Source organism: Rhinolophus ferrumequinum, chromosome 4 (genome assembly GCF_004115265.2).
Source record: "Rhinolophus ferrumequinum isolate MPI-CBG mRhiFer1 chromosome 4, mRhiFer1_v1.p, whole genome shotgun sequence".
Lineage (NCBI taxonomy): Eukaryota > Metazoa > Chordata > Mammalia > Chiroptera > Rhinolophidae > Rhinolophus > Rhinolophus ferrumequinum.
Genome location: NC_046287.1, coordinates 92,834,094 through 92,855,483, shown reverse-complemented (window position 1 = coordinate 92,855,483; position 21,390 = coordinate 92,834,094). Strand labels below are relative to the sequence as shown.

Below are 21,390 nucleotides of genomic sequence, written 5' to 3'. Positions count from 1 at the left end.
AAGAAAACTGTATGAATTGTAATACTCAATATATACCGATAACAAAAGATGAATACAAGTCACATTTGACTTCTGCAATTACAGGAGGTGCTCAGAGTGGTTCCCATCTGTATCCAGACACTTCTGATTACGGAGAACTACTGCTTGAGCATAGATAACATCTCTTAAAATGTGTATGTAATTTTTTGGCACCCCCAGTATATCGAGAAACAGAATAGAGAGCGTAGAAATGAAACCCACATATATGTACATGAGACATGACCAATTAATAGGTGAAGTATGGGCGAGTCAATAAATGGTGCTCAACTAGTGGCTATGTTTATTAGCTGATAATCACAGGGTAGTCATTTTGCAGCAGACACTGTTATAGATATTTTACACCTAATATTTTAATATTTTATTTAATCTCTTCAATCATTTATGAGGTAAAGACGATTATTAATCTCATTTCATTGACGAGGACATTGGTACAGAGGCTCAGTAACTTGTATAAGGACATACTGATAGTAAGCGGCAGAGTTAGCATATCTACATGGTAAAGGATAAAATTAAATCCCTACCTCATACAAAAGAAAAATAAATTTTACATGGATGAAAGATATAAAAAACAAAGAGCATTACCATACATTTAGAAGGAAATATTTTGTTTAGCAAAAGATTTCTTAACCAAGATAGAAAAGGCACTGATTATAAAGGAAAAGATGGATACATTTGATGTCATTAAATATAAAAGCTTTTATACAGCAAAACCAAAATAAGTGTCTCAAATGCACCATTAACAAAGTAAAAAGGCAACCAGACTAGGAGAGAATATTTACAATTAAGGCTGATCTTCAGTCTGTATGCACTGGGAAAGTCATCGCTATATTTAAAATAACTCAGCACCAGTTTTGATTAATAGAAGCTGTTCTGAGCTCCACTAAGACCCCTTCTTCTGGCCTTCCAGCCCTTTCAGCTCCCAGACTTATACATGATCCAGTAGGGGCCTCTTAGCAAACTGATGTTAATTATTGGAAATTTTGATGTAATCAATGAAAAATAAATACCAAATTTGAAATATTGCAAAACAATGAGCTATTATCTTTCAAGCCATTAGGTGAAAATGTCTTTCTTTTTATTCAATGCATAAATATTTTAATTTATATTAGGTATATTAATATGTATGTTTTTAGACATACAGAAAAATTAAAAGACTAGGACAACAAACACTCATATCCCCACTACCTAGATTCAAGAAATATAAGTAGTTTGCCATAATTGCTTCCTATATGTATGTATATTTTGGCTAAACTATTTCAAAGTAAAATGTAGATATGCCACTTTCCCTCTAAATTCTAAAGCATAAATCTCCTAAATATAAGGATATGCTCTTACATAACCATGTCACTCACTATCCCATCTAAAAAAATTGGATTGATGAGACAAGTAAAGAGTTAGCAGAAACGGGCTTGTGAGCTGGCAGGATGGGACAGGCAAAGAGTTAACAGGAGTGAGTTACTTTGTTAAAGAAAAATACAAAATAATTTTTATCATATTGAGAAAATATACATGTATGAATATGTACAAGTATATGGCATTAAACACCAGCATGGAGTTATTGTCCAGCTAGAAACTATCTGACAATTACTTTTCCCTTTTTTTTTTTTCATTTTGGAAAAATTAAAGACTTCCGTTATTGATACTTGGGTAATAAAACTTAGCATCTTGACTGAAATCTTCTGCTGCATTTCAGTAGCACTTAAAGTTATATTCTCAAAGATATTTTTGTTGTTCTTCCAGAGGATATAGCCCTGAAGTTAGTATATTCTTTTTCCTCTTGTCTGAATATGTGAGATAATAGTTCCTAAACAGCAATGGTGAATATACATAATACGCATGATGTAAAAACCCATGTGTTTTTCACCCTTATTTGCGAAAGCACTTCCAACAACAGTGCTCCTTGTCTTTTAGCTTTATTTGTATGACTTCTTGAGTTATTCAATATGTTTTGAAGAAAGTCCTGTTCCCTGGGTCTGGTCTAGAAAGCACTCATGAGACAAAGCTGAAGTTGTCCCACACAAGGGGAGTCAAACAGCCCCATGGAATAAGTAGCCTTTCACTGACCCCGATCAACACGAACTCTTCCCTAAAAGTCAACCACGCTCAGACTAGCAAACCTAAAATAACCTCATGTAGAGGCAGGTCAAACCTTTCTGGTTAGTACAGAGGTACTCTTCCAACATCTAAGAAGTTCACTAAAGTTCTAGAGATGAATGAAGCATATGCCGATCTGTAGATATCAATAAAGCACTGGAGATTTCATTCTAGAAGAAATGTTTGTTGCATTCGAGCACTTTAAAGGACAAAGTCAGCCAGTAAGATGGGCTGAGGCATATGTAAGGAGTTACTGGACATCAAAGAGCCTCCCCCGGCTTGTGGGGACTCTTGGGATGACTCAGATTCTGGCCACATGATTGACAACATGCAAATTCCCACACAAAATTGGTGGCTTACTGCCTCACTGCACACACCACAGCAGTGAGAGTCAAGGGTGACAAAATTCTCTTCAAGAGGAAAAACAGCAAAGGTCTCAGGGGTGGCCACCAATCATTGGCTTGCTCCACAAACCACAGAACTAAAGATGATGACTGCTATTTTGCTCAAAGTATTATAATTTAAAAAGACTAGTGTAAAAAGAGGAAAGGGTGATGATGCAAACCAACCAACATCTTGACTATATCCTCAATGACCAAGTCACCAGCAATGGTGAGCAAGTATTTAAATATAGTTTTCCAAATGTAGGTATTTACCAGCCATTCATCATCCAACACTAGGCTGGTGCTGCTTAGCTGTTTGCCTCTGTCATCTCTGTCCTTGTTCCCCTAGCAGGAGGCTATGACATTTGCTAGCCTGGAGACTGACCCTACCCAAATTTTCAAAAGAATGAAAGTTAGGTTTTTAGTGCCTGACTTTTCACAGCAAATCAGTTTGGGAGACAGACTCTTTGGTCCGCAGGACAAAGATGTTTCCCGTACCTCACAGGGACACGTGAGCTGTATTCAGACTGTAAGCAGGTCCAAGGAATGGCATGGAGTCAGCATCCATCGTTTTGTCTTAGGTGTTGCAGGGCCAATTCCCTTCAGATGCTGGATGGATTCCAGGAGACTCTCCTCTTTAAGTACGGTCTCCAGGGAGGCATTTCTTTCAATGGCTCGATTTCACCTTCCATTTCTGTCTTCCAGAGTAATGATTACAGCACGTTGTGCTGTTTCCAAGTCATCATTTGTTTGTCTCCAGCTTCCTGACATATTTCTGTAATTAACCTTGAACCATGTTTGTCTGTACAAGGTCATCCTCTAAGGCTCAGGTCTCCTGGGAGCTTTCACAATATTGCATTTCAGACTTTTTCTTGGTCACGTCTACCTCCATATGAAGTCCATTATTTTCAGTCAGGAGGTCCCTACTCCCAGTTAATTTGTTCTGTTTCTCCAATCCAGCTTCATACTCTTAGCTTTCCTCTTGGAATCCTCATATTCATTGCCCTCTGCATATATGTCATAGCAGATCTTCCTAAACGGTCGTGTCTAAAATAAACAAAGGTCCTCTTCCTGAAGTCTTCCACTATGTAACTAATGAAGAAATGAGTCTCCTTGTGGTATAGATTCCAGGCTCAGCAGGTAAGAACTCTCTGGTGGAAATGAGGAACCTAAAATATTGTTATTATATTTTTATTACATCCAAATTCAGTATGATCCCAAACTATTACCTCCCTCCTTTGGTGCATATCATGAAGTGCTGTCTGCATGAATGCGATACCTGTGACCGTGACCTTAACTGAAGGGACTGGAAATGTGGTGGTGGCGAATTGCACACAAACCAGACTTGGAAATCAGGGTATCTTCGCAGCAGAATCCTGCTGCATGAGAAATGGCAGGGATGAGTGAGACAGTAACAGTAGATTATGAAAAGTATGGATTCAGGTAACTCCCGTATAGCACGGCATTTCTATAACACGGTTTTGCTCTAACACGGTTCAAGAATTGGGGAAACCCTCGTATAACACAGCATCCTAGAATACAGTTTGAGAATTAGAGAAATCCCTGAACAACACGAAACATAATAAGAGCTTTTAAGAGCAAAATATATCTCATTTGAAATTTTTCACCTGAGTGTGGATGTTGTATCAGATTTGACTGCAGAATTTAAAAAAATTATTAGAATTTTAAATCCATTTTGTTCATGGACTGTTAAGTTCAGAGGATGAATATATCTTGTCAAAAAGAAAATGCCCTTGGTTAATGGTACTTTGTAGTGATGACAAAGAAAACATTATTTAATACATTAATATGTTATACTTTTGGTGAAAATTGCTTTAATAAAGATATTTCTCTTAATTATAAAAATATAATAGTAGTTTTTTTAATTTTTGGAAGCTAACCCCATTTTTTGTACATACTACCGTGTTTCCCCAAAAATAAGACCTTGCCAGACAATCAACTGTAATGCGTCTTTTGGAGTAAAATAAGACCGGGTCTTATATAATATAAGACCGGGTATAATATAATATAATATAATACCAGGTCTTATATTAATTTTTGCTCCAAAAGATGCATTAGAGTTGATTGTTCATCTAGGTTTTATTTTCGGGGAAACATAGTAGTTCTTTGTTTCATATAACATGGATTCGCATAACACGGCATTTTTAGGAACCTAACAACTGTGTTATACAGGGTTTACCTGTATATGGACAATCTAAGTGACACAAGCTATGATTTCCAAAATTACAACAATAACTACTTCCCTTCCTGTTGTCTCACAGTTCCCAGTGAGCCCCAAAGATGAGAACAACAGGTGTTAAGTCCTCACACTTAGGTGTCAGGTACCACACCTGTATGGCCCCAAACAGGTTCTGGAACTTGAAACACACCCCTAACCACCAGCCCAATCTTCATATAAGAGAAGCTGAGAGTGACAAAAGTAGAAGATATGAAGAGGGTTTCCTTGAAGGGAGTTGCACGTGAATGGTGCATTTCTCTTCTTGCATCTTTCAAGATAAATGTGGAGAGCTTAGAAAGAACAGAAAGAATTTCAGAGAAATTGTACACATATACCTTAGAATTCAGGGGATGATGGGGACTGTTACCTGTTTCTTCCTAAAAAACATCTAAAGGTGAGAGATGGGCTGAAGCTGTCTTGATAACAGGGTGAAAAGGTAGGGGCAGCAGGAGCCAGCTACTCTTCTATACCTGGTGGGGCAAGGTAGCTGGGTTTGGAAGGAGAACTGTGCAGGAGGACTGTCAGCTGAGGTATGATGATTCACAAGAAGAAAGATGCTTAGCAAATGGCATCGCCAAAGTCAGGGGAACAGAATTCATGGAAGCCCCTCCAGAAGGAAAGCCAGCATGTGCACATGAAGGGCCGAACAGCAGATTATCGTAACAGCCGCCAGATAAGATTTTGTTCTTCAGCTTCCACTCCCTTCATCCCTGTGTTTTTAGTGATGGTTTTCAGGAATGTTCCTACTGCCTACTATGCTGACTCATTGGGCATCATGACAAGAAAGTGTAGGACCAGAGGTCAGAGGTCAGATCATAGTATGGGCATCTCCTATGGCTCTCAACAGAAGATACTGGAGGATAAAAAGAAAGGGCTTTGAATATATGAAGCCAGAAACCAATCTGTGGAAAATTATTCTAGGCATCAAATGTGTGAAATTATAAGTACGTACAAGATTTGGTTCTCACCCACACCTAGTCACACAGAAGTCCTCTCTTGTTAGGAATATGGCATATAGAGTTATAAATGTATCATATTTATTTTTTTCCTTCTTAGATGGGAATTGTACAGAATAGAATTTGCCAGAATGCTTATGTTCTTAGGCACAAACCTAGCAGTACTTCAAACAGTAAGTACATCTGCAGGTGAAGTGCCTGTTTTATGTATCTATGATATGCATCTTTCCCTGGTTCCCTATTCTACATCATATGTCCTTTGAAATCCCCTCAGATTCCCTTGACGAAGTGGTCGTGTTAAACTGGTTCCAAAATAAAGCTTAACGCCACGGGGTTGCACAGACCGAGGTGGCTGAAAACAAATATTTCTTCATACATTGTGCTACCAGAACTATCCTTACTCTATCCTCACTCAAGCTCTGTTGTTTGTTTGTTTGTTTGTAATATCTAGTTTGTAATATCTAGTAAATATTATTTACTAGAGTGGATCTTTGGTAAAGTAAGATACACACACTTTTATAGATCTTCCATATCTGGAAAAATTAATGTTGCTGTAAACTGACATCATTTCATCTAATCTTAAAACATCTTGATTACGAAAACAATTTGAATAAACTCAATCATGAAGCTTCCAGGAGCTTTCCATGTCCTCCCTTTAGCCTCTCATAACTCGCAAAGGATGAGAAGGTAACCTGTTTCTCGGTGGAACCCAGACTTTTACTGCCATAGCAAACCGATCCAGCTCTGTGCTCCTCTGGATCAAATCCTGCTTTTCATTGTTCTTCTAGTCACGCTATTTGTCTGAGACCAAATTTGTCTGATACTTAGAAGTATTTTTTTAGGGAAAATTCCCCTGCTTGTGCAATGAGGATTCAGCTTGGTAGTGCGGGTATCTGATAACATCACAACATTTATGAATACATGTCATGTGATGACAGAAGAATTCTCTTTGCTGTAAAAAAAAAAAAGAACCACAGGAGTATTTCCCTGTTATTCTGTATTCTATTACGGTAACATATGGGCAATACATTTTGTGACATTTGTGTTATGCTATATTCAAGGATAATTTAGGATATGAAAGATCAAAAACATAGGCACTCAAGCTCTGGCTAAAGTCAAAACATCAGGCACTAATATCTAGGAATATTTTGTCCCCTGAAAGTACTCTGCACTTGCACTGATAACATAAATATAAAAGGGTTATGTAGCCAACGTCTCTTTGAAATCCTCTTTCAAAGGTTATCTCTTGGTTCGTCTAAATGAAATCCAAACAGTGTATCTAAAAATCTTAGCGCAGTCTGTTTTTTTTGCCATAGTCATGCATTATCTATGAACTGACATGTATAAGAAACACACATATGGGCTCAAAAATAAACTCTATGTTTTTTTTTTTTTTCTTGATATGCTTTTCACTTTTCTGGAAGTACAAAATAAATTATTTTAAAAAACCAAACTTTGATTAAATAAAATATAAAATATATTTTATTTTAATATAAAATATAACATGTAATATAAATTATTATGAATAAATTTATCATAGATGAACCAGGGTTCTCATTGGGAAGAAAGAAACTACTAATGTGGAATGGCAGAAGGCAAAAAAGACTCCTAGGGGGTAGAACTCAAACTGAAGTTATCAGTAATCAGTACGAACTCATGGTCAGATAGATAGATAGATAATTGATATAGATAGATATACATAAATAGATATTTGTGTATAGATACAAAGGGTACCAAAAAATGTATTTTAAGAAAGGAAAACTGTATTAAAATTGTAATACTCAATATACACCAATAACTAAAGATACAAGTCACGTTTGACTTCTGCAATTACAAGAGGTGCTCAGAGTGGTGACCATCAGCGTGCAGATGCCTCTGATATGGCGAACTGCTGCTCGAGCAATGTTGACCAAAGTGTCCACTTGTATACGTTTTTTCGGCACCCCCGGTATATATGTATTTTTTTCTCCCTTTATCTCCATCAGCTGAAAGTGCCTAGCAGCAATGAGCACGTCTAGTACTGAAGTCTTGGTTTGTAGATATAATTACCCATTAAAAGGAACCAAAAATTCTTGGAAAAAATGAGAAAAGGGTGATTCCAGGACTGGGCCTGGGAAGATATGAGTCTGGAATAGCTTCTTGTACCTGAACGTAAGGACGTGCACAACAAGACACAGGAGCCAGCTTGAAGGATCAATACCGGCCAAATCTAGAACAATTTGAGCAGCAACATCAATAAGGTAAGTAATGGAATATAATCCATTAAATAAAATAGAAATCCATGAATCTATACCGATAATAAATAAATAAGCAATAAATACATAAACATATAGAGTAAAAGGGAGAGTTCTTCTTTACAGTAAAATACCAACTGATAAATATAGAGGAAATGTAGAATTGAAAATTATCGTTTTTCAGTAACCACAGCAGAGATTCACTCAGGCAAGAATCATCAATCAATCAATCAAGGAATCAATATTATATATTTATAATTCATAGCGCAGTTAGGTACTTTATTTTCTTCTGAAGTAATAAAAGAAAATTCAAGGCCTAAGATTTACTTCTATACAAGTTTTCTTAGATACAAATGAGGGTTATAACAGATTTTAAGAGCACTCTACTATGTTATAACGACAATGATCAAGTTCTGTTTTGGTGAGAATTGATACTCAGTGAACATCAGGTTTTATAATTTGAAAGAATACCTACGGTGATTTAAAAAGAAAATTAGAATGGTTGCTTTTCTCAACCCTGACACACAGCATATTTTACTTTTCAGAGAAGCATAATATTATTGACTGAAAGTGAGAAAGGAAGAAAAAAATAAGCTAGAGAAGGGGAAATGTTCTAAAGAGTTTGAAAAAGGAAAAAAGTTGAGTACCTCTGGTTCTAGGCTTAAAATAATTTTACTTGAATTAAGAATCACATAAAAAATTAACCGTGCATCATTTTCTTTAGCAAAAGCAGAAGTCCAAGTCAGAGTTAAATTACATTAACATTGAGAAAGGAGGAATAAAGCAGTACTACAGTTCTTTGGTTCTTGTGGGCCTACATTCCCTTTCAAGGGAAACTGCAGGTCACCGCTCCATGGCAACCAAGTTCTCTATGAAGGGATTCCACCTCCAACCACTGACTGGCTCAGGAATGGACACTTTACCGCTAGTATGATATAGACTATCCATGGTCATCCCAGTGATCTCTCACCAGCCCAGCAATAAGAACAACTTAGAAAACCAAATCCTGGGGATGTGAATTGGGAACCCCGAAGAAATGCAACCAGTGAGTAGTGGGAATTGAAACCAAAAGGTCCTAAGGATTTGCAGAACTTGAAACCCATTGATGGCCACTATATCATTCAGAGTCCTAGCAGGAAACAGAAGACAAAGACGGTTCAAAGGAAATTTAATCAGGGACTATTTGCATAAGTGCAGGCAGGGTTAAGAGAACAAACAAGGGATAGTGAGGTCACCCAGAGTAGTATCAAAAGCCATTACTACCCTGCGCTTGAAGGGACAGGAGGCAGAAATCATGTTGCTGGAGCCCAGTGTTACTGGAAATGTATAAGAGGGTCCCACAGCAGGAGCTGTAGACTTGCAGGGATATAGATACTGCCAGAGAAGAGAAGCAGAGCCGGGGAGAGGGAAGAAATACTCTAACTTCTCAGTCTCCTCTTGTCCTCTGGTAACCCACTCATTAGCCAGACCCAGTGGGAAACCAGCCACTATGGGAGTTCTGGGATGGGTCAGCCCCCACAGCATAGAAAACTGCAGAGGAAAGTGTGTACATCTGGAGATCACACAGACACCACCAGAAAGCCACATGCAGGCGAAAGTCCTGATGGATGCGAAGAAGGATGGTAGAAAGAGGAAAACTGTCCAGAGAGAGAAGCAAATGACTTAAGAGAAAGAAGGGTGGAGAGAGTAGCCAGGCCCTAGCGCTGCCTTGGTTCTGATGCCTTTCTGGTTCTAGTTCTATCACTTCACCGCAACATCCCAACTCACTCCCCAGAGTTTGAGTCCCTTTAATAGGACTCTCTTCCTTGCAACCATAAAGGCCCACATAAACCAAACATCATCAAAAGAAAACAAGCACTTCTTCATCTCACTGTTTCCTTAACTTAACCGGACTTTTTTTGATAATAAATAAGCATTGGTTACAAAACACAGAGGAAGGAACGTGCATGGCTATAAGGAAGTAGTAAAGAGATAAGCAGAGGAAATGAGGAAGCACACACAGAATTTACACAATGCCTTCTCTTACTAATAAGTCTTCAACGAAGATTCAAATGGATGGAATTTACATGAAATGATGGCAGTAGTAATAATGCTAAAAATTTGCTTTGACTACAATCAGAGTTTCTACCATCTAAAAAATACCATATATGCAAAATCTTACTGGTTGGTGACAAACGTATTATGTTTATAAATCCTTGAGCTAGGGTAGCTATATATGTAAGTCTGCTAGATTACATTTTAGCTATGACAGATAATTCAATGGTTCTCAGCCCTGATTACATATTAGAATTACCTGGAGATCTTTTTAAAACTCTGCATGCCTGGCCCCACTCCAAACCAACTGAATCATTATCCCAAGGGGTGGGTCAAAGCACAGTAAAAGGTCATTAGAGTATATTACATTCTAAACTTTGAAAAGAGCTTACAGATCATTTAGACCAACTTGATCCTTTGATAGTCGATAAACTAAGGCCCAGAGAGTCCTGGTCCCCACCTGGTCAGTTGCACTGGTACTTAGAGACAAAGCCAGGTCTAGAACCCCAAAGTCTTGCATCCATCCAGGCTCCTTTCACCCTGATTCATTCGTTAATATATTCACTCAGGAAATATTCTGAGGGCCCATTATGGATTAAGCACTGGATAAGAACACCTGTTGCCACTAGGGAACATTGTTGGAAATAATCCAAATGTCCATCAACTAGCGAATGTATAAACAATACAATGAAATACTATTCAGCAATAAAAAGGAACAAATTACTGATACAATCAACAAAGTGGATGAATGTCAAAAACATTATGTCAAGTGAAAGAAACCAAGTGCAAAAAACTACATATTGTGTGATTACATTTATATGAAATGTCCAGAAAAGGCAAATCTGTAGTGACAGAAAGTAGATTAGTCGTTCCCTGGGGCTGGCAAAAGAACAGAGATTGATGGAGAACGGACAGGAAGGTTCTTTTGTAGGGTGATGGAAATGTTCTAACACTGGATTGTCGTGATGGTTGCACAAATTTATAAATTTAGTAAAAATCATTATGTTGTACACTTTCTATGGGTGGATTTCATGGTATGTAAATTACCTCTCAATAAAACTTAAAAAAAAACCACCCTGCTGTAATTTACTGAACACTGTAATAGGAATTTGTGCTAGGATTTAAACAGTACTGCCTTCATTGGTATGCTGGTAAATTTTTAAAAAAAGATTAGAACGTTCAGCATACAACTGACAAATAATGAGAAAATACAAAAAACTCTTTATTGTAAATTCTACTTACCCATTCTTCAGTGTGGCCTGCTATTCCTTGAAAAATCCACTATCAGTTTTTATAATTATTTCACAACCAATAGTATCAAAAATTCAAACTATAAATAAATGCTGGATTTCCATCCAAATCAGCAAAGAACTTGCTTATATTACTGAGAAAGAGTATAGTTCTGACATGAATTTTGGCTGATCTTTTTGTTTACAGCAAGACAAAATGAAACAATGAAGATTTATGCCAGAGCTTCACTCGTTCTTCAGTGATGTAAGCAACTTCTTTGTTGAAATCATGATAGTTTTGAAACACTGAAATAATATTTCTTCAACTTGGGAGGCTACTGATAATGTGACAGCCACAGACATGAAACATTTTAAGTTTAATCTTCATTAACATCTTTCTATTACTTTCTTAAGTCTGCAAACAACAATAAGTAAAGCTCTGCTTTGTAGCATTTGACAATTCCGTGGTGTAAATACACCTTCTGTGGCTGGTTTCAAGCTGCCAACGTGACATCACTGAATGCAGAATTGGGAAGAGATGTGCAGTATCACACCACTAAACAGTGTTTCCACATACAGATACATTAGACACAATCTTATAAGCATAACTAATAGTAAAACATAATAAAACAATTAGAAAGTGATGAATTTGGATATTTTTAACCTTGGTTTTTAATATAATTAAATTGTAAGTTTATATAATTTAACTTTTAATAATGGCAGTGTTTAACTTCCACCTCATTAAATTCCTGAAATTTTAACAGCTGGCTCTCATCACTCAGCTCTAACACACCACTGACTCTCCGTTTTACCAATGAAAAAACTGAAGCCCTGAGAGGCTGTCACTACCTAGCCCTGTCACACAGGACAGTGCCACCCAGGTGTGTCTAATTCCAAAACTTATCCCTTCCACTCTGCCTCTCTTTAAAATGTGATCTACCCAAACACCATAATATGTATGGATGTATCATTTGTTGGACAGTCACTGCTTTCCTTTCCAATAAGTGAAATGGGAAACCTGACTAGGCCAGGAGGAAGGAATAAACGAGAAGAGAACATCAGCTGTGTTCAGGACATGGCAGGACCTCCAGGACCCTCCTGGGAATTTGGTTAACTCAAGATTTAGTAACCAGCAATTGCACAATTGGTAGAAATGATAGCTCGTTGATTGTTTTTTAAACTTTTGTCAGTCAACGTTCCTTTTCAGACATTTTCCCTGTATTTAATGAAAAAGTTATTTAAGACTTACATCAGAGGTCAGAGGACCCGCACTTGCGCAGTCAGTGCCGCGGGTGGACGCGCAGCCCCGCCCCTTAGAGACGCCGGGTTCCCTGACAGGCACTAGGCGTAAAGACGCTACCGCGCAGCCTGTGGCGGCCGCGCAGGCGCAGTCGCGGGGCTTTCAGGGAGTCGGCACCTTTACCTCTCGCGCGTTTTGGGTCATTGATTTGCGAAGTTCCGTTGAGCCCGGCGAATACTGAAACGCTGGGGTCGTGGACCCCCGCCAGGTCGCAGCAGCACGGAGGTGCAGGGTGTCGTCGAGGGGGCGGGGCCGGGCGCCGGCAGCGGCGCGCTCTGCCCCGGGGCCCCGGCCGCTGCTCCGGGCCCAGCCCTGGCTCCAGCCCACGTCCCGGCCCCGGCCTCGCAGTTCACCCTGCTGGTGATGCACCCCTGTGGGGGGCAGGACGAGGCTGCTTCCGACGGCGTCCTGAGGCAAGCGCCGGCCCTGGGCTGCAGCGCCGGAGCGGGCAAGCCTATTAGATACCTGTGCGAAGTGGCGGGCGATGGCGAGGAGGAGGTGGGGGAGGACGAGGCCGACCTGCTGGACACCTCGGACCCCCCGGGGGGAGGCGAGAGCACAGCTAGTTTGGAGGACTTGGAGGACGAAGAGACCCATTCCGGGGGCGAGGGCAGCAGCGGGGGAGCCCGGAGACGGGGCAGCGGTGGGGGCGGCATGAGCAAGACCTGCACCTACGAGGGCTGCAGCGAAACCACGAGCCAGGTGGCCAAGCAGCGCAAGCCGTGGATGTGCAAGAAGCACCGCAATAAGATGTACAAAGACAAGTACAAAAAGAAGAAAAGCGATCAGGCTCTGAACTGCGGCGGGACCGCTCCGGCTGGCAGCGTGGGAAACGTCAAACTGGAGGTATCAGATCTTAGTTGGGGTCTTGGGGAGTGAGAGGTGGAAGAAGAAACCTCACTCTTGTTCCAGAAGCAGTTCCAGTCCCTGCCCACCGGCCCCCAGATGGGCCAGGTTGCTGTGGCTGGACTGGAGGCTGAGAGTTAGTGATTGCTTGTCCTAAATTAAAGTTTATACAAACGTGTGCAAAGCCTTAACAGTTCTGTTGCACCCTTGTGAGACATGAATAAATTTCAGTGAAAATGATGTTACAGGTCAGAGCTGTCACTTCGAAAGGAGCAGGTAAAGAGACTTAGGAACCTCGATGAAATTCGTACTTTGGAGATGGTAGTCTCTGTTTTCACCACCCTGTTTCAGTATCCTGTTTTGAGTATTCTTAGGACCCAGTTCCCAGTACCCTTATACTTAATACCCTGTGCGTAGAACCCTATTCTCAGTAAATCCATGCTTAGTCCCCTGTTCTCAGTGTTCCTGTACTCAATACCTTGTTCTTAGTGTCCCTATTCTTAGTACCCTGTTCTCAGTACCCTTTTGTGAAAGAACTGAATAATAATGGGGTGTAAGCCTCAGAAGACTTTTGGATTGTTTCATTTGAACTGTGTTGAAGCCAGTACTCTGCAGTAGACTTCTGACTGCAAATCTCCATTCTATCAATTGTTGGCTGTGTGGCCTTGAACAGGTTAACTCTTTCAAGCTTCAGCTTCTTCATCTGTAAATTGGATATTAAAATACCCATTCTCATGTTACTGTGAATATGTGAGGTGTTCCATATTAAGTTCACACAGTGTCCCGCAGGTAATGAAAGTCAATAATAAGCCTTAGCCATTATTGTCATTATTAGTGGTGTTGTTTGATAAGCAGATATTTCATCTTGTGTGTTTCTCTCCTTTTAATAAAAGCTATAATCTTTCAGTGCAGAGAAAAATTGAATTTTATTAAAAGTGATCCAGAAAATACCGTATTTTGCCATGTTCGTTTTTTAAACATTGTTTATAATGCGCTCCTGTGCGTAATGCGCACCCATGTTTTTAGCCCAAACTTTCAGGGAAAAAAATCTTTCGTTTTAATTTTTTAATTCAAATTTTGTTTACCTTTAGGTACTTGTTTTTTGTATTATAAAGGAATTTTAGCATTTTTTAAACATTATGGTACAAGAAATTTTATATAACAAATAATTACAAAACACAAGAACAGGTACAAGGTGCAAGAAACTTTATGTACTGGTAACAAATTTATGATATTTACGCATCATAGAAGGCCAAGAACTCATCTTTGCAAGTTGGTTGTAAGTTCAACAAAACTGATTATTGTATCCCAGGGTATTATTTTGCATACGGATATCATTATTGATTTCTAGACCTACACTTTTAACTCATAATCATAAGTAAAAGAATTAGAAACATTTATATATTAGGTTGGTGCAAAAGTAATTGCGGTTTTTGCAATTATTTTTAACCTTTTAAACCGCAATTATTTTTGCACCAACCTAATAGATACAGAATTAGTACAACCAATGCATAATGCAGATCCTTATTTTTCTCTCAAATTTGGGCAAAAAGGTGCACATACTACACTGCTAAATATGGTAATTTTTAAAACTGAAAGCTGTCCTACCTAGCATGTATTTTGAAAGTCTAAATTTCTTAGTTTTCAGCTGGACTTGAACAGGCGCCTCGCTGCTCAAATTTTAGACTTCGAAATTGTTTACAAATGTAATGCTCTAAATATTTCTAACATCCTGCAGTCACCAACATGTCACATTTAGTTCACACTGATTAGGTTCTGAGTGACTTCTCATTCCTTATTATCCCATTGAGTCTTAATCCGTTTAGCGTAAAAGGACTCCTTTGAGAATTTTATGAAATTCTCAACGAACCTTTTTCCCAGAAAAATGTACATATGTAGATATTTAATTTTGCATGCCGTGTTTGCTCCCCACTACTGTCACCTCTGCCTCACTACTGATTTTAAGACTCTGAAAGAGACTGAAGATCCTAGGTTGGAAATCATGGAGGGAGAGGGAAGAGTGTCACATAAAATTAACTGCCAACACTTTGCCTATGGCTTAATGAGGGACTTTCTCAAAGTCCCATATGGACTGGACAAGAAGAAAGAGAAGCAAAGACCTGTTCATTACATTACTGAAATGGTTATAGTGATGAATTATTGTGTTATGTTAACTCTTAATCCTATTTGCATTTTTATTTATCCCAGGAAAGTGCAGATAACATACTCTCCATTGTAAAACAAAGAACCGGATCTTTTGGCGATCGTCCTGCAAAACCTACTCTTTTAGAACAAGTGTTAAACCAAAAAAGACTGGTAAGTATCTGAAAAGTAGTTACAAATCTGTTAACAAAAGTTGTTTGTTTAAATGGAACTATTTAGTTTTTTTGAAATTTGTTAAACTGGCCATCAGAATTGAATTGTGCCTCTGCCAATACACTCTGGAATCTCCTAATGCTCTCCCGAGACTGTATGAGCAGGAACACTTTTAATACTGTATCTTCACTGTGTCTGAGCAAGATGAGATTTTTAAAACAGACTCTCATTGTACTGAATTTTGGGGTTTGTGAAATAATGCTTTAGTGGTATTGAGGTATAATTAGACCAGTATTGAATAAGGATCTCTATTATAAATTTGATATCAGAACTCAGGAAAGGAAGACTTTTCAGTGAATACTAGAATAATTGGGTAATAATTTGAGGACAAAAAAAATTTAGCTTGTTATGTCACCCTATACATCAAAATAAATTACTGGTAAAGATTTTTAAAATTAAAAAAATAGAATTGGAATTTTATCTCAAAAATCTGGAATGAGAAATTTGCAATTTAAAAAAATAGACAAAAAGTACAAATTAGTCATGGGGATATAAAGTACAGCATAAGGAATATAGTCAATAATATTGTAACAAGTATGTATGGTGCCAGGTGGGTACTAGACTTATAAGAGAATCACTTCGTGAATTATGTGTCTAACCACTATACTCTATATCTGAAACTAATATAATATGGAATGTCAACTTTAATTGAAAAATAAAAATTAAAAATATAAAAGTAATAGACAAAATTTCAAAGAAAATATCGTAAATTTGACTACATAAAAATGAATCTTAAAGTCAAAAATGGTAAAAATAAAAATGCATACTTCAAAATAACATAGGATTAAAAAAATAATAGCATATAGGAAAAATATTTGTAACAAATTTAAAAGAACGATGGTTAATATGGTTTTTATTTTTATTATGTAAAATATAAATTGCTGAGGAAACAATTTTCATAACAATTAAAATGACTTAATAGAATGTTGGGCAATTTTTATAAATAAGTTTTAAACAAAACTATTAAATAGCTAGAAAATATACTATGCTATTATATAATGTTAAATTTTAAAATCAGTATTTAATGATAGTATTTTGATTTTATCCAGTTTATCTTTTTAAATTTCTTGGAGTCAGTTTTTTTCTTCATCAATTTTTATATGTTTATTATTGTAACAGAAAACATATTACCCATAGTCTGTTACATTTGTTATATGATTACAACTATATTTAAAAATGATACATGTACAAAAAGGCATTGGTGATTTTAAAGCAGTTGTATTCTTTTCTGAAATTTTGGTAAAGTACCTATGTATACACACACACACACGCACACACACAATTTTTAATTTCTTCAGAAAGACTTAGTAGGCTAATGAGAAAAACTTGAGTTCCAGTACTAGTTTTAAATGTATTCTCAAAGTGGCATTTAACTGCCATTTTCACATGGGGCCCCTTTTCATTTCCTTTTTTATCTTTCTGTAATCCTGGGCCATTGCTATTCCTGGCTGTTTGCTCTTTTCATAGAGAGTATATATACTGGCATATAGCATAAAGCATTTCCTTTGTGTTCAAAGTCACCGGTGAGATCAGGTTTCACCCATTATTTTGGTGTCCTAGTACACTGATGTATGGTATCCAATTTTATTAGTTAACAACTTCATCACAGTGCATCAGATTTAAATTCAGTTTAGACATGTTTTGTTTTCTAAGCATACTGTGTCTTGTGTTAGGGACACTTCAGAGTAATTTCATACCATGAGTACAATTTAATCCCCTAAGAATAATGCTATTAATAAATACATTTGTGTTTTTCTTTCTTTTTAAGTCATTACTAAGAAGTCCAGAAGTGGTGCAGTTTTTACAGAAACAACAACAACTATTAAATCAGCAAGTTTTGGAGCAAAGACAGCAGCAGTTTCCAGGAACATCAGTGTGAGGGAATTTATTAAGAAGAACTACATGGTTTTTTATTTTATTGTAGTAGATGAACATATGAACATATTTTTATACTAAAGATAAGTGGGCCAACATATGCCAGTAGAACATAAACATTTTTCTGTAAATGTATGTGTGCATTTGGGGATAAATACGTAAGTATTGCACTTTGTGCGTCTGGTCCTTTCAGATCATGAATTTGAAGAAATCAGCTTATCTTTCCAAAATAACATTTAATTGCAATGTATTTTAAACAAAATGTTCTTCAGTCATTGTTACTGAAGGTAATGAAGCAGTTACTTTCTGTGGAAGTCACGACGTTCATATATATTAATCTTGGATCATCTAGCTCAGTGGTTCTCATTTTGGGACAGTTGGAAATGTATGAGTATGCTTTTTGGTTGTCACCGTGACCGTGAAAACTGCTGGCTTTTATTGAATGGCCAGGAACACTAAATTTCTGCAGTTTCTGGAATGGTCCCACACAACTAAGAATTATCTTACTCACAATGTCAGTAACATTCCTCTTAAGAAACACTGATAGCTACTTCGGTAAAATGTAGTTGGGCCCCTTAGAATTGGGTTCTCCTAATAACCTTTTCCTTGCAGTTAAGACTGGAGCTGTCGAAGAGGTAAGCATACTTTATATCTATAGGGAAAGTTAAATTGCTAAATATCTGTGAAATGAGGGTGTGCATCTCTTCAGAGATGTGCTGGTGAAATCTGAGAAAGGGATTAACTAGGTACACCGGGATGAATGCATCTCCTAAAGTTGGCTTCTCTGCTTCATGTTACCTGTTCGTGTTGATCTCTTTGAAAGCAGACACTCTTGTGTGTTGACTTTGTGAACAGTACAGTGTATCTCAATCCCACCACTGCCAGAACAACATTATTTTTTTAATACTCATTTCTTCTTCAAAAAGAGATCCCGAAAGTAAGACTATCACTCCAACATTTTGTCAAAATTGAGCTATTTTAAGATGATGATATTCCTAAGTAATGTTCAAAGAATAATGGATACTCTTAATGGATATTTTTGTCTTTTATTTTCTCCTAGGAAAACTTTTAAGAGTCAAGTCTACCTATAAAAGTAACAAATCAAAGTATTTCCAGTGTTAGGACAATAAATGTATGTGTCACAAATTTAACTGCAAAAAATTTGTTAGTTTCTTGGTATTTAAGCTCTGAAACATATCATTTTAAACTTAGTCACAGCTGTTCCTAAGAAGTACTTAAAAAGAATCTTTTTGTTCATTTTTATGTGTATTTTATACCTTCATATGTGTGCAAAAATGCATTTACTAAAATTATTCATTAAAGTCAAGTTGTTGACCTTTGAATTGTTTGGTTACTTATTCTATTTTGTAGTTGCTTCACACTGGATGCAGAGGAATTCATTTACATTTGTTATTAACTGTTATTTGTTCTCGTAGGGTGTTAGGAGCTTTATGAATCCCTAGAGTGTAAATTAACTTTTATGGCAAAAAATATCAACTGTGCTTCTTCAAATGGAAGGGGAGGAATAGGAAAGGAGGGAAAGTAATAGGCCAGTGAGAGCTGAATTAAAAGAAGATTGAACTTTTTTGTATCAATAAAACAATAAGGTTTTATTTGGGGTAAATTTATTGCAGTATGTCCCCAATTTTTTATCCCTCCATGTATTCATGACTTTTGCAATGTGTCTTTGTCATTCCTCCCACCAAGAGGTTGAATTTATTTACCTACCTCTTATATCTGGAGGACTGACCATGTGACTTATTTTGGCCAATAGAATACAGAGGAAATAATATTATGCTGGTTCTGGGTAGACTTCCAAAGATTTTGAACACTTCCAACTTGTTCTTTTAGAACTCTACCCTGCCACCATGGTAACAAGCTCAGTCCAGCCTAGCCTGCTGGACGTGACTCAGTCACCTCTGTTGTACCAGCCAGTAGCCAGTAAACAGCCAGACATGTGAATGAAGCCAAGATAGACTAGCTATCCCCCAGCCAGCCTGCCAGCTGACTGTATGTCGATACATTTGATCCCAACTGGCATCATCCAGGCCTCGCCAGATTGGCAGAACCACCAAGCTGACTGGTGCACTTGTGAGCAATATTAGGTGCTCAGGATTGTAAGCCAGAGTTTTGGGGTGGTTTGTTATGCGGCATTCTTGAGACAGTAGGTAACCAATACACCTAGCTGAACAGTTATTGCTGCATAATAATTCATCCCAAAATTTAGTGGCTTAAAACCACAATTTATTATAATTTCTCATAGCTCTGTATATGATACTTTTTGTATTAAATAGCTGTCTAAATGCTTTCAAACTAGGTGTGGTAGACTGCACTTTCCAAAGATGGCTACAACAGAGTCTCACACCCCACATGCTCTTAGGCGATGTGGCCAATTAAGAACTGGATTTTGTTTTCTATCCCCTTGAATCTGGGCAGGCCCTGTGACTGCTTTCACAGAATATGGCAGAAGTGATGCTGTGCTAGTTCACGTGAGGCGAGAGGAAAGGAGGGATCATAAGTATAGATGCGGTGTATTTATAGTAATAAGAACAGAAAGGAATTCTCAGAATCCATTTTCCAGCAAGTTATCTGCTGATACGGAGTGGGGGAGTTGATAATAAAAGGCTTCAAGAAAAAGGGAACAATTAGGAAGATACACTGAAGTCAATAACACAAATAACTAGTGGCTAGTAACCTGCTAATAGTCCCCTAATACCGTTTTTCTCTTCTTTTATAGTAATAGGATTTTTGGTTGGAACATAGCTGCACAACAGTATAGCTGATTCTCACATAAGATCATGCCAGAGAATCCAGAGACAAATGATTTGTGGGTGATTGTATTTAGATAAAGTACAAAAGCAGGTGAAACTTATTGTTAGAACACAGAGGAGTGGTCACCCTTGGAAGGGTGTAGAGCCTAGGAGGAGGATTCTGGGGTTCTGGTAATATCTGTTCTTGGACTGGATGCTGGTTCTGAATGTGTGTTCTGTTAATGAAAATTCAGAAAGCTATACATTTCTGATTTTTGCACTTTTCAGTATATATTTTTTATTTCAATTTTTTAAAAATTTAGGTAGGATTATTTGTCAGCTGCCCTTGCAGCTGGGTGTGACCACAAGAGTAGGTTATAACCAATGGGACATGAGCAGAAATGATGTGTGCACCTTCCAGCTGGTGCCCTGGAAAAGGGAGCAGACACCTTCTTTCCCCTCTTCATCCTCCTGCTTGGAATAGGTCAAAGCAGCAGATCATCTGTAGGCCAAATGCAGGTAGTTCACTGGGGAAAGTGGGATGAGATAGAAGGATCCTGTGTGCTTGGATGGCCTCAGGGAGCAGAGCCACCATCATAGCCTGGGACCCCCTGTTTTTGGACTACTTTGTGTGTGTGTGTGTGTGTGTGAGAGAGAGAGAGAGAGAGAGAGAGAGAGAGAGAGAGAGAGAGAGAGAGAGAGAGAATATCTTGTGTCTGCCATAGTTATGATGATGTCCCTGTTACATCCAGACCTGTTCCTAAATAATTAGGTAAAAGGATTGGCAAGTGGCGTCCTGGCCTTCTGGAAACCAGGACTCTATAATGACAACCTGCATTTATGTGACACTATTTCACAGGGCTCAACCAGCCATAGTAGTAGAAAAGGTAGATTGCAAGCTTAAGCTCAGATTCATTAGTGGCAGAAGAGGATGAGAAAGTTAGGATGCATTTGAGGGAGTACTTTCAGTAAGAGAAGATGGAGTTCTAGCAGAAAAGAAATGAGGCTAATGGCATGGAGTTTTCGAAGGCACTG

General features: G+C 37.9%; 1 protein-coding gene across 1 annotated transcript; it reads left to right on the top strand.

Moving 5' to 3' along the window:
- Positions 1 to 12,600: 12,600 nt before the first annotated feature.
- RFXAP (regulatory factor X associated protein) lies at positions 12,601 to 17,661 on the top strand. The gene is made up of 3 exons (XM_033103800.1): positions 12,601 to 13,354; positions 15,563 to 15,670; positions 17,499 to 17,661. The coding sequence occupies exons 1-3, from the start codon at positions 12,872 to 12,874 to the stop codon at positions 17,607 to 17,609; spliced, it is 702 nt and encodes a 233-aa protein (XP_032959691.1). The 5' UTR covers positions 12,601 to 12,871; the 3' UTR covers positions 17,610 to 17,661.
- Positions 17,662 to 21,390: the final 3,729 nt, after the last annotated feature.